The sequence below is a fragment of the Coffea arabica genome, chromosome 4e (genome assembly GCF_036785885.1).
Source record: "Coffea arabica cultivar ET-39 chromosome 4e, Coffea Arabica ET-39 HiFi, whole genome shotgun sequence".
Taxonomy (NCBI): Eukaryota; Viridiplantae; Streptophyta; class Magnoliopsida; order Gentianales; family Rubiaceae; genus Coffea; species Coffea arabica.
This window is the reverse complement of record NC_092317.1, coordinates 46,884,186-46,897,272: the sequence shown is the minus strand read 5'-3', so window position 1 is coordinate 46,897,272 and position 13,087 is coordinate 46,884,186. Positions and strand designations below refer to the sequence as shown.

The following is a 13,087-nucleotide window of genomic DNA, read 5'->3' as shown; positions in this document are numbered from 1 at the left end:
AAAATTTGAGCTCAAACTCAAACTGAAATTTGAGTCTAATCGACCTCAAGTTAGAGCCTAATAAAGCTCAAATAAAAATTTAAAAAAATTAATTTTTTAATATTTTTAAAATGAATAAAATATGAATTTCACCTTAATAAATAATTAAAATATTAAGAACATACATGTAATTTCACTACTAATAATAAAAGAGTATTAAAAATATAGAAATTCAAGCTAAATCTAATGAGTCGAGTATCTTTATACTCAACTCGACTCATACTTTAACCGTATTGATTTGTTTGCAACGTTACTCATAGAACGAGTATTATGGAGAAATGCACGAGAGTGATCGGTTTTTCCTTTTGGCATAATTACTCTATAATTTGCAATCTTAAACTTGCTATTGCACAAAAATAATCATAGACAATTTTAATTCATCTAGGGCCACGTTAGAACATATACCAATTGCACAAAGATTAGGAAACAAAGGACTTACCAAGTGACACCACCAAAGCGCCTTGAGCAGGTGTGACTTGAAATCTACTGCCCATTTTCAGTGCTTCCAAGACTCCTGCTTCATATCTTGGAAAACCAAAATGTGATGCAGTTCCTGTCTACATGTGCTGATTATCCATTGTTTTCAGCTTACTCAGCAGGAAAGAAACGTAAACCCATCAGGAAGCCAAGGCTCCTATCATCGTTGTATTCCTTTAAGAATTCACGATTCTAAAAACATAATGCGTCTGCTATGTGTCTTATCAAGAAATGTTTCCTAATTTTTTTTAACAAGTTAAAAGGGGATTTCAAACCTTACAATGATGAAGAGAAAATATGAGAGCTTTGGATTCAAACCAGAAACCTCAAGATCACATTTGGATTCAAGCTAGAAACCTCACGATCACATGGCTAATGTACCTATTAGTTGAACTTGTCCTACGAGTTTAACTGAGTCTTAGAATATTACGTCCTAGGATGGATGCTCTGCTAGGCAGCATGGGCCGATTTAAGGCCACTAAAGATGTTCTTGGAGCCCTGAACAATTGCCACATTTGTCATTATTGTTTGGGCTGGATATGCATTTAACCCCAACCTTCATTAGTTTGATACTTCCTTGACTCGCAGCTGACTTTCATTTTATCATAAAACCAACCCTCATCAATTCAAGACTTATTAATTCTTCCCACATATGTTTATGCGAAAAGCCTTGATGTGAAGAAAAGTTTGAGCATTTAGGATTTCAGTAGGATTTCCAGGATATACATCAAGCCTGAACTTGGAGTTGGAATAAAAAAATGTTCATTTCCCTCTCTGGAGTGGTTTGGATTGTAGAAATAATCAGCAGGTCGCGTCACGGAGATACACCAGGCTCAGGACTAGACTTGATGTTCTCCATAATCGAAGTGCTGAATGTTTCACCTCTGGGAGCAATCCAGGCTTATTTCGTCGGTTGCCATTTATTTTGGCAACTTTGTTTTCCTCTATAAAGAAGGGTTCAAGATCAATTGGTGGAACACATAATCCAGCCATGCACGTAGATCAAGTTCACTGCCTTCAAATTTTATCACTTTGTTTTGGTAATATATAATATACAGCGAAAAGCCACTTGTAAGTTGTGTATAAAGGTGATGTCAATGACTGTCAAGAATTTGAAATTGATGGTAAATGCAAATGTTGCTAAGCAAAACAGATAGATAAAATCACTACTTCGAGTATAGACTTCCTATCCCCTTGCACTCTGATCTTTCACTCCTCCTTGAGTTAGCTCTACTCGTGGTCCTCATAGTAGAAACAGATAGATGGTTCAGCAAACAAACTTAATGAACGGCTATAACACATAAAACAAATTCGCATTTAAGAACAATCGTATTAATCGTTGAACCACAGTCAAAGAATGAATCTCTGCATTATCAAGTGAAGAACTTCTTCATGATAATCTTAGCATTACAGAATACAGAAGCAAATGGCCAAAATACAGACACTAACATCGATAGAAATCATATTACTCCACTGAAGCAAAACCACATAATCATAAATGCATGTTCTCATACACACGCCCTCCACAAAAAGTTGAAAATGATGACACCATTTATTTGCTTGATATATGTCATATGTAGAAGTCATGGTTCATGATGTAGAAATTGCATAATGAGCAATGCGAATGACATCTTCAGGTCTTGATTGCGGATGAAGTTTGCTTCTCGTTCTTAATTCCAGGTAATCCTTGTAGAAGAACCCCCTGAACTTTGCTGTCTCTCCAATCTCTTCAGTGAATTGTGGCAGTGGTTCGACCCACTTGTCTCCTTGTAAAGTATAGAAGAATGCAAAAGAGTGCCTGCTTCTTCCTTTAGGCCTTACAACTCTATGAGTTGCACTTTTAAACTTGTTGTTGGTCAACACCTGCAAAAATTTTGTGGCTCAGATAAAAATAGAAACAAGAAGTACATGTTATAGAAACTAGTATTGATTTTCTACATGATCATTTCATCAGAAATTGGTAAAAAGTGGGATACTTGCCAACTAGTGCTGTTCATTTTATTTTATTACCTGAATTGAATCACCTATATTGACCACTATTTTGCCTGGCTCAGGGATCACCGGAATCCATTCGCCATTCTTGTAAACTTCTAGGCCCCCTGATTCATCTTGAACGACCAAAGTTATGCAGTTTCCATCTTCGTGTTCTGATGTTCCATTGTTCTCAGTTTCAGTTGCTGCAAAATAGTGCAAAGCCAACATGAAATCCCAGCTCCTATCATGATTGTATTCTTTGAGGAAGTTTTGAGGCAGACCAAGACACACATTGATGAGGCTCTCTATCAATTCACCGGCCTTGGAGAAGTGACTGAACATCTCTTCCATCACATCCCTGGCAACAAGCATCAAAGTGAAGAACAATTATGTTTGAAAATGTAGGCCATTAATTATCGATTGATCTATTTAACACTGTAATTATTGATCAAGAGGGATGAAAAGCAACTGCATGCGGAAATATTATCAGCAACTTTAGACAATTGATATATTTTTCATCAATTCAAGAAATTTGAAGAATATACTTGAACTCAGGTGGATTGCTGGGTAATGTATTGAAACCAGAATCAGGTGGAAACATGATCATGTATTCTTTCTTCTCAGGTGAGAACTCTGGCGCCTTGTTATAACCAGCTGGAAGAGGTGCTCCACATTTAGGACTACATTTGAGCTTCTCCTCTTCTGGGAACGCAAAATACGTCTTTGAGAGCTCCATTGCTCGGCTTAACAGATTCAGTGGTACCCCATGGTTCACGACCTGAAAGAAGCCGTACTCAGAGCAGGCTTGGCTAATAATTTCTTTCACTTTCTTCTTGCAGTTATCATCATCTTCATTGTTCAAGAAAGGAGAGAGATCGATTGTGGGGATAGCTAAGTTGGCCATATTGTTTTGACTTGCTATTGTATTCTCTTCTGCTTCTTGCTTTTCCCCCCTGCAAATTTAAACCAATCAGTAGTTGCTTCAGGACAAAAGCACACACTTCCTTTCTCTAATGCCATGCCTACAGCATATTCTCTGGTAAAACTGGGACAGAAGATTAAAACATGAATATATTAATCTGAACACTTAATCTTCTTTTTCTGTCTTTTTCTTGATATGGAATATTGATGAGGAAGAATTAATGCTTTTGCTATTGCAGTATTCACAGCATTGAGGGATTTTTTTCCCCTTTTTTCCTGGGGGAAGGGGGCGTGGGTGGGTGTTGTGGGGGTCATTCTATTTAGCGGGGCTGGTTGTACTAAAAGCTGTACTAGTACTGTTCTTCTCCGATACCGGACCTGGACGGCTATCAGTAATAATCATTCAGAACAATGTAACATTTTTTTAATAAGGTATAACTCTACCTGAATTACTTGTAAAATTTAACAGAGACGCAATTATTATATATGGGACTCACATAAACAGTAGTAGAATATCACACCTCTGTTGTAAGAATACACAAGAAGTTTACATAAAGTACAACTAGTATTAGGAGTTGGTTGTGGTTATGGAACTCCGTAGTTATCTAATAGTTCCTTTATCCTGCACTATTCCTGAATTTGACAACCTGCTCTAAATTTGTGATACTTGAATCAGTTCTGTTGTTGAAAATTTCACACTTTGGTGACTGATTTTAAAATTTGCAAGTCCTGCCATCTCAGATTTGGCTACTGCAGTTGGATCTGCAGGCATATCTACCATGGACTTAAGATGCAAAATGTAAAGATTGTTAGTTTAACTTTATGTTGTGCTCGGATGGCCATTTTTGTGGAAAAATATCACCTTGTGTTTTGGTTGAAGGATTAGAAAACACGTTTGGATTGAATGTAGGTACTCTGGGGAGAAAATTTTTTGTCCTTCTAGTTCTTGGGGTCAAGTGGGGGCAGAAATCTGTTTAGATCCAGATTGTCAATGCCTCCATAATTTCCTTCTTTACAGACCTATTTCTACCGCCTGTTTAGCACGATTCCTCCATTTTCTTTGTTGGTTGTTTTACACATATCAAACCAATTTCTTCCTGATTGAAAGGGGATTTTTAAAAGGGGCATTTAGACATTGTGTGAATATGAGTGAAAAACTAACAATTTTTTTTAAACACATATATATATATATATCTATTTGATTTCACTTGAGCAGTACAAATAACATGTAATATATCTCTATTTGATTTCTTTAGGCAAAATCAAATAGAGATATATTACATGCTATTTGTGCTGTTCAGATGAAATCAAATAGATATATACATAGATTTTTTTTTAAAAAAAAAAAAAACTATTCGCACATATGATCAATGAGGGATGAAAAAATCTATTGTGAAAAATGTGAAGGATGGAAAAATTCATTTTATAAAATGTAAGGGACGAAACAATTCATTTTGTGAAATGTGAGGGACTATAAATCAAATTATATAAAATTTGATTTGACAATTTGGCCCTTATAAATGATCACGTGTAAGGCACGTAGTAGATTCCGACTAAAAACTAGTCGAAAATCAAGGTAGGGAGCAAATTTGATCCATGTGAATTTGTAAGGGATATAAAATTATACTTTTAAAAGTGAGAAATGAAAAAAGTCATTTTGCAAAATGTAAGCGATGTTTTAAACCATTTTCCCCTGGTCAAGCTTAACGATTTTGGCATCCAACTCCATTTTTTAGTACATAACTAGGAAAGAAGTGCCCACGCATCATGCGGGTGTTTGGTGCATGTGATTAAAAAAGATTTTTTATGGAACAAATAATAATACATTTTAGAAAAAAATAGTCATCAAATATGACAAAACTAATAATAGTATATTCTAATTGCAACACACACTTGTACACCTTACTTTATTAATACTTTTACAATTTTACCAATTTCAAAAGGCCCTTACAGATGTCAATTAAAAATTGCCCAAGAGCAGATATAAGTTGTTTCAGACAAAGGAATGTTCTCCAACGGTTGGTTATAGCAATGTGTCTTTGTGTTAATTGCACAACAAAAGCCACACTTCAATCAAATGTGTTTATTGCACTATTTCCGTAATTACACCAACACATCAACTTATATGAGTTGTACTCTATGCAAAAAATGTTGCAAAATAATTTCATATTCCAGAAATACTCAAATGTCTCTATAAATCAAAGCTTTAAATGTACCAAAACGAGGACATTTCGGTAAACATATTCAAACACATGTTGCCTTCAATTGTACCAAAAGTTTTTAAAAAAAAACTCTGTAACATTTCACATTTTCAAAAAATTCCTATCCATGCCGTTGAAATTCAAACCCCTCCGTTGACCAAAACTCATTCTTATATAGTATAAGGAAACGTTAAAAAAATGTTAGTGTTAAGATCAACCGTCCCTGCCTCACGTCTGTTCTTCTCGTCCTGAGTAAGGATGAATCTGGATATTGGCAATTCTTGAAATCTGTACCTCCTGTTTGCGCACAAGTTGCCAGAGACAAGGTAGAAATGTGAGAAAAAATAGGATAATGGTCAGCCGGGATATACTTCTTTCTTCTTTTGTCAATATTTGGCTAGATATTATACTGGAAAAGATCATATGACAGAACTGCTAAGTTCTAATGGACAAGAACACTACCTTGAGAATCATCCTCAAGCTGGGTATGGGTATACTCGAATATTTTGCTTTCATGACGAACCAAAGTAAAATAATAATGGTCAGATAATAATTGGTTGTCACGTAATCATAACTGATAATGAGAAGATTTTGGCACATCACATTCCGCTGTTTCTTCAATTTATTTGTCTGTTTCTTCTTGTCCTGTCCTGCGTAAGGTACGAATCTACATGTTCCAAGATGCTCAAAATCTGCACCTTGTACTGATGCTTACACACAAAGTTGCCAGACAAGATTAGAAATGTGTGAAAAATTGGATGCTGCTCAACTGGTGTAACCATAATTTTTAGAGACTATATTATTTACTTCACTATACTACTGTTGTCATAATTGGTCAGATCAATAATTGGTTGTTGAATTATAACTGATAATGAGAAGATTTTGGCTGTTCTGAAAGTTGGACTTCAGATCTGATAAGATGCCCAAGACACTTTAACCCTGATTTGAAGCTGATCTATATTTAACAAGGTCATATAAGTTAGTCAAACTAAAATCTATTACATCCTCCCAAGCCAAAAGTATCTAGCATATAGCATGTCCAGGATGACAAAGCCATAACTTTAACTCTATAGAACATGAAAAGAAGACGGTGAACTAAAAAGATCCACTCAAACTAAAGGTGAACAGGTCAAAGAACCTCTAGTTGTAAAAACTAGAGTCCATTAAAGGCAGCAATCACCACTCTGCACCTTGTGTTCCTTGCAAAAGTAAAATCACCACCAGACACCACTGGCAAACAAGTATCATAACCTAGGGACCTGCATCTGCATATTGAGTGACCTGATTGGCCTAATCCTCATCACCATTTTCATCTTCTTCATCATCATCTGGCTCATCGTCATCATCTTCAGTGTCATCACTACCCTTATCCTGCAAAGGACCAATTCATTAGATGTTGCAACAAAATCCCCAATATGCCTAGCTAGAAAACGGTTCTGGGAATGAATTACTGTATCTGATCCCCAAAAAGAATTGGACAAACAATACACTCCGTTATGCATGTTTCTGAAGAGCATTTCTACCTCTTCAGCATAAGTATGTACTGTAGCTAAGAGTGTAGCACGCACATTTGCAATCCAGAGTATATATTCTTTTACTCAAAATGCTCAACTCTTTACTAGAGTAGAGTTCGCTAGATTAGCTAGTGCATTCTAAGTGGTACAAGGTTCAGGTATTAGAAATTGAAAAGCGACTTCCTTAACTAATATAAACAACCACATTAGCACTTCTGTTTCATCACTCTGACATTCTTATTCTTCCATATGTGCACTCTCACACTGATCTGTTTGAACAGGCAGGACTTTGCAGCCACTCACTCTCTGATCCACTCTCCTTCTCTTCCCTCGCACTCTGATCTGTCCTCCTCCCCTCAATCTATATTCTTAGTCCTCGCAACAAAGAGTTCAATAAATTAACAAAATTAACTGGAAACTTTGGCATTGCATCAAATACTAGTCAGCTACATAGGCTAGCCGACATGTAATAAAATAATCATGTGTCTGACACTTAAAGGACAATAACATCATTGGTAGCACCAGACATGAAGAAACAAATCTCTGCATTATCATGTGAAGATCTTCTTCATGATTATCTCAGCATTACAGAAGCTCAGCCAAAATTTTTTAGGATTACTAGTAGTATTAGCCAAGTGTGCTGCCATCAGAAGGGATGTACAAAAAGATTATCTCACTGTCCACCTCCAATAGAGTAAAATGGACATCAAAGCCCTTGCGCAGAGTCCCAAACATCATATGGCAGATTAAAACAGAATGTAACAGTAATCTACAAATCCAGTACTAGCCCAGTCTAAATAAGTAAAAATGCATAAAAAGAATAGGACAACAGAGATGAGATTACAAGTCAAAACAAAGTAAATTCGAATTGCATAGAAATTTATGCTAACATAATCATCTAGCAGTACATTTTGAAAGAAAATATCTACTTGCCAAACGAACCAATTGCAGAATCATGATACATTCTTTTAACACATTTGGTTAGTGTCAAGTGCAGAGGCCAAAAAGATTTCAACCAGAGAATAAAAAAGCTAGAAGACACAAGAATTATTGTAATGAAAAGGATTGCTCCAACAAAACAACAGAAAGAAATAATAATAATAGGAGGGCAGGGGAGATTAGCGAGTAGGGGGAAACAGAGAGAGCATTAGATCAGAGAGTAAGAAATGAAAAGAGAGAAGGCTATTGAAGAGTTTAAGCCTGCAAAAAGTTAACAGAAGAGTGAGTCCAGAGTGATGAGAGGGCTTTGTCATCATCATTTTCTAAACTCAGCAACATCACTTGAGTACACCTTAGCAGTTGATACTCCAGGTAGTGAAAGCTTATATTTTCCTAATAGGTCCTTGAGCCACATTTCTGAATTTTCCATTAAAAGATATTTCACTCCAAGAAAGGGGGAGAAAAGCTACAAACTCATCTTATTTTTAATAGATATGTAAATTTTCTGTCCCCATAAGCACCCTACTCCTTAAATGCACATAATTTAACTTTGCAAGACTTCAGCGTAGTCCAAGAACAATTGGGATTTAGATATCAACATGTAACATGCTTGATTTGACTTGATTATTGTTGCAAGCAAAACAGTAATTCTGTCAAATCAAGTCAAAGGGGATAACAATTAAACATGCTAATTTAAACATATTAGTCCTTCCCCAAAATAGGATTCAGCTAGAAAGAAAAGATAAGCAAGACGAAGACCTAAAATTATTAAGGGAATCAATAAACCAGACTAAGACCTAAAATGATTAAGAGAATCAATTATGTAAATATAAACCACCCAAGCTTTCTTAAACACTATAAGGCAAATAAGTTTACCTCATCATCACCTTCTTCCTCATCAAAATCCTCTTCATCAGCATCCTATGCCAAAATCAAAGAACATTAATTAAGATATAATGCAAAAAGGAGGAAAAAAGTAGAAGGAGCAAGAGCTAACACTTCATGATTAAACCTCAACTTAATATCAAATGAAAAAAGAGAGAAAAGTGCATTTACAGTGTGAAAGTAAGTCAGGGGGTTGGGCCATAAGTCATCCTTAATTATCTCAGCAATCTGTCAAAACGGGTTTGCAAATTAAAAATAGAAGAGTTGCACTGCAAGTTATTGAAAGCAAGAAAGCAACATAAACATATGATCTTAAATTCTCAGACACCATGAAAGAATAGAGTGTACCTCATCATGAATGTCATCCAATTCATCATCTTTTTGCTCGTTTCCACTGAACCAACTAAAGAAGCTGCATCCAAATCATTAAAAGACACAAATTTAAGCGTACAAGTAGATTTGATGCCGTTCGCTACTTGCTATGAATTGAAAAAAGTCCAACTATAGACTACAAAAAGAAGAAATGCTTGTTTTGTTCATCATTTTGCACCTCATGACTACATTGATGCATGAAATGAAATGCAGCATAAAAAAGCATCATCAAAACAGATTTAATTAGAGCAAGCAGAAGAAAAGAGCAAATTAAGAAAAACGTACTCGAATTTAATAAAGTCCGAAAGACATTTCAGCATTCAATCAGGCTCGTGGAAGAATATTGCAATTAAACTCAAACAACGCTAATTAAAGTTTGCTCTCTACCCATCTTAGTAACCTAAGATAACAGGTTAATGCATATGGGATATGTTTTGGACACCGTCAACTTGCCCAAGAAACAAAAGTTACATTTTCACATCCTACCATTACTTATACATAAACAATAGAGTAAAATCTGAAAAATAACAAATATTTGGACCCTTCTAATTAACGCATGGGCACAGATAAAAACAAGATGTTGAAACAAAACAAGTCTTTTAACAAAATATACCAGCATGTAAAACATGGGTGGTCTAAACAAGGTTCATTGATAGTTACTTAAAATTTCAAACACTCAATCAAGTTCGCTAGAAACTTTATCACCTTGAATAAAAGCACATGTGGCAAGACTTTTTTAAAAAGCAAATGAATTGCACCAAACTTCAATATCTAGAAGTGAATTTACATACAATACCAATAATACCAACCTTTCGTCAGCATGCACTCTCTTGTTACCTTTTTTCTCATTAGCTACTCCGTTAGGAAGGCCCTTCACAAAATCAACAAAACCATCTTAGACAAACAAATTAAGCCATAAAAACCTTAAAGACAGAAAAACAAGAGATCTACCATTCCCTCTTTCCATTTAATTGAAGTTGCAGTGACTTTCGTAGTTCCTTCATCGAGGAAGGTAAAAGTCTTTGTAAGCTTTTTATCTTCAAAATAAGGATTTGGACTGAAGTTCTGGAGCAAAATATAGAACACTTAAGAACAAATTTTTGTAAATGAATATGCTTCCAACAAAAGAAGAGGAACTATAAACTCACAAACGTAATAGAGTAACCCGATTTCACATCTTTGGAATCTTCAACTTCAATTGAACTGAGATGCTTGAAAATCTACCATGAAAGGGGGAAGTTACAAACTTGGTTAATCAAAGATCAAAATTTGACAAGTCACTCTATCAGCAACTATGTCCAAAAGGATTAACCTCATTATTCACCAAAGGCTAAAAAATACGGAAAAATATGCACATTCTGAAAAGCGATAACATATTATCTCTAGGGATGCATGGAAGTGAAACTCAAACCTTTTGGTCTTCTTCAGTTAAAAGTTCACCCAAAGCAGGATGACTCATAAACTGCAATAGGCAATAAGACAGGTCAACTGACCATAAGATACTTGAGAAATGCAGTTTCAATGACTAAATGAAGCAAGCTGAGGGAATCACTAACAGCAGTTAACCAGAAGTCCGGAATAGATTTGACAATTTCAGTTCTCTTATCATATATGGGCTTTCGCTTTTCATTGAACTCCTGTTCTATCTCCAGGACCTTATCACTTGCTTCCTCGTTGATCTGAAAGCAAAAGCCAAAGTAACAAACACTTAATCTAACAAGAATTTGGATGCCTGTAGTCTATTAAAGCCATTGAAATAAGTTAAATGAGAAGATAAAAGGTTCACTGGAATAAAATAAAGTCAATATGCCTAAAAAAGCTTAATGCATTATTGTTTAGGATTCTAATCCCATCTTACCAAAGGAAAAACAACTAGCAAAAAAAAAATCTCTCCATGTAAACTCTTAACCACTCTGTTTTGAGTTCAAAATACATGTTGTTGAAGCAGAAAGTCATAATTCAAATCTCAAAAATCAGTTTAATGCCAAAAAAAATGGTTTCAGGAAAAGATATAACAAGTAAAAAAAGAAGAGGGCAACATAATCAAGTGGTAAAGATGCCTATCATCGATATCCAACGGCGCGACTTGAATGCAAATTCTCATCTGTTTAGAAAGTTGACTTCTATAAAAAGGGGCAGAATTAATACTAAACCCACCGCTGTAAGAAATCAGAATCACTTTCCAGTACAAGCTTAACAAAAGTAACTGGAAAAACGAATTCTGTTAGCAAACTGCCGTTTTTCTAATAAATTTAAATGATAGTGAACTCATTCCTAGGAGCACCCAGATCACTATCAGTTTCACAGCTAAGGAAATCTGAATCTACTCATTAATAAAAGCTGGACGAGGAACACCCAAAAATCAAAAGTTTAATCGCTAACTATCATATTCTCACAAATTAATTTCATTAAGGGGGCAGAACCAATAGTAAACTAACTACTAATAAGAACCCAGTACAAAATCAGTCCCAAAAGTCACCAGAAAAAACCAATGTACATAGTAATACAAGCTCAACCATGAACATCTAAAACTAAAGACCTTATACTATAATTATTTAGAACAAATTAACAAAATTGAGCCACTCATTTCGTCTACAACAATAGTTCATTAAACGAAGAACACTCCAACAAAAAGAAGCTAATTAAAATTTAATCTTGTGTCCCCAAAAAAAGTTACTAAAAAAAAAGACCCACCTTTTATCCCTTCTAATTTCCCTTGTTTACTTGATAAAATAACAGAAATAAAAATCATAAGCCCATAAAATATTTTTAAAAAGGGAAAAAAAAAAGGGTAAAAGGAACGAAATAAAAAATTACCTTCTCGAGTTCATCCTGGATCTCTTGCAACTTTTCAATGGAGAGAACGAGCTCTCCATCAATGGGGTCTGAGTTGTTGTTGTTGTTGTTTTCATCATCTCCTTTTTCAGCAATTTTCTGCTTTTTACCTTTGTCAGCAACCATTTTTTTCTCTTTTATTTCTTTTTCTGCTCTGCAGCGCTCTCTAAAACCCTCCTACCGCTTGTCTGTTTGTTTTGTGAAATGTTAGAGAGCCTTAAACCCTAAAACCCTTTTGGGTTTTTATATGACACTGGCTTTGGTTCGGTCTGATTGGTGCCGCTTGTTTGGCTTTCGGTTCTGGTTCGGTTAGCTTTTTTGTTGGTTGAGAGTTGAGACTTGAGAGTTTTGCAAAACGAGTCTGTTTGGATAAAGAGATTATTTGCAAAAATTTATCCAAAATAATACTCCTTTCGTCTGCACTTCCTAAATTGTCCTCGTCGAGTTGCCCAAACTTTGCCTATAAGTGGTGTGGCGAAGTTATACAAATGATTTATGCAAATAAGTGAACAATTTGGGCCCATTATATTATGGGATAATTTCAGAAACCTCCCCTGAGGTTTCTGACAGTTTCACTTCCCTCCCCTGTGGTTTCTGAAATTCCACAAACCTCCCCTGTCAGATGGTGAGGTCCCATTTCTTACATCATTTGTGTCAAAAAGACTTAAATACCCTTACAATTTTGTTAATATTTTGTGATTATCTGAAAGCTATTAGTTAAGTTAGTTATAAACACAATTAATGTAATTAACCATAAATTAGAGTCCTAAAAACGAAAATAGAAAAGGGACCGTTGTGAAATGGCGCCAAACTTAGGCGCCATGCTCTTGATCTGATTGACATAACAGCTTGAAAGGCACGGTGCATAAAGAAGCAAGAAACGTGGTCTATTCCCGCCATTGTTTGTGTTATAGCAACTGAGGTTGATGG

General features: G+C 35.4%; 2 protein-coding genes across 2 annotated transcripts; both read right to left on the bottom strand.

The window, feature by feature from the left end:
* Positions 1-1,848: 1,848 nt before the first annotated feature.
* On the bottom strand, positions 1,849-3,482 carry LOC113741350 (flavonol synthase/flavanone 3-hydroxylase-like). Its single transcript, XM_027268867.2, has 3 exons — positions 3,036-3,482; positions 2,527-2,848; positions 1,849-2,379 (listed from the first exon to the last, which is right to left on the bottom strand). Exons 1-3 carry the CDS (start codon positions 3,392-3,394, stop codon positions 2,107-2,109), a joined length of 954 nt encoding a protein of 317 aa, XP_027124668.1. The 5' UTR covers positions 3,395-3,482; the 3' UTR covers positions 1,849-2,106.
* Positions 3,483-6,552: 3,070 nt separating this feature from the next.
* Positions 6,553-12,386, bottom strand: LOC113743014 (NAP1-related protein 1). Its single transcript, XM_027271070.2, has 10 exons — positions 12,140-12,386; positions 10,879-11,001; positions 10,734-10,784; positions 10,471-10,542; positions 10,274-10,387; positions 10,132-10,193; positions 9,299-9,362; positions 9,122-9,178; positions 8,942-8,986; positions 6,553-6,983 (listed from the first exon to the last, which is right to left on the bottom strand). Exons 1-10 carry the CDS (start codon positions 12,281-12,283, stop codon positions 6,903-6,905), a joined length of 813 nt encoding a protein of 270 aa, XP_027126871.1. The 5' UTR covers positions 12,284-12,386; the 3' UTR covers positions 6,553-6,902.
* Between the last annotated feature and the right edge of the window lie 701 nt (positions 12,387-13,087).

Excerpts from the sequence above, each read along its gene's own strand:
- LOC113743014 (XM_027271070.2), bottom strand. The coding sequence starts at position 12,283 with ATGGTTGCTGACAAAGGTAAAAAGCAGAAAATTGCTGAAAAAGGAGAT. Across the intron at positions 10,785-10,878 it reads CGGACTTCTGGTTAACTGCT|TTTATGAGTCATCCTGCTTT; the intron begins GTTAGTGATTCC and ends TGCCTATTGCAG. Across the intron at positions 8,987-9,121 it reads CCCTGACTTACTTTCACACT|GATGCTGATGAAGAGGATTT; the intron begins GTAAATGCACTT and ends ATTTTGGCATAG.
- LOC113741350 (XM_027268867.2), bottom strand. The coding sequence starts at position 3,394 with ATGGCCAACTTAGCTATCCCCACAATCGATCTCTCTCCTTTCTTGAAC. Across the intron at positions 2,849-3,035 it reads AGCAATCCACCTGAGTTCAA|GGATGTGATGGAAGAGATGT; the intron begins GTATATTCTTCA and ends GCTTGTTGCCAG. Across the intron at positions 2,380-2,526 it reads ATATAGGTGATTCAATTCAG|GTGTTGACCAACAACAAGTT; the intron begins GTAATAAAATAA and ends AAATTTTTGCAG.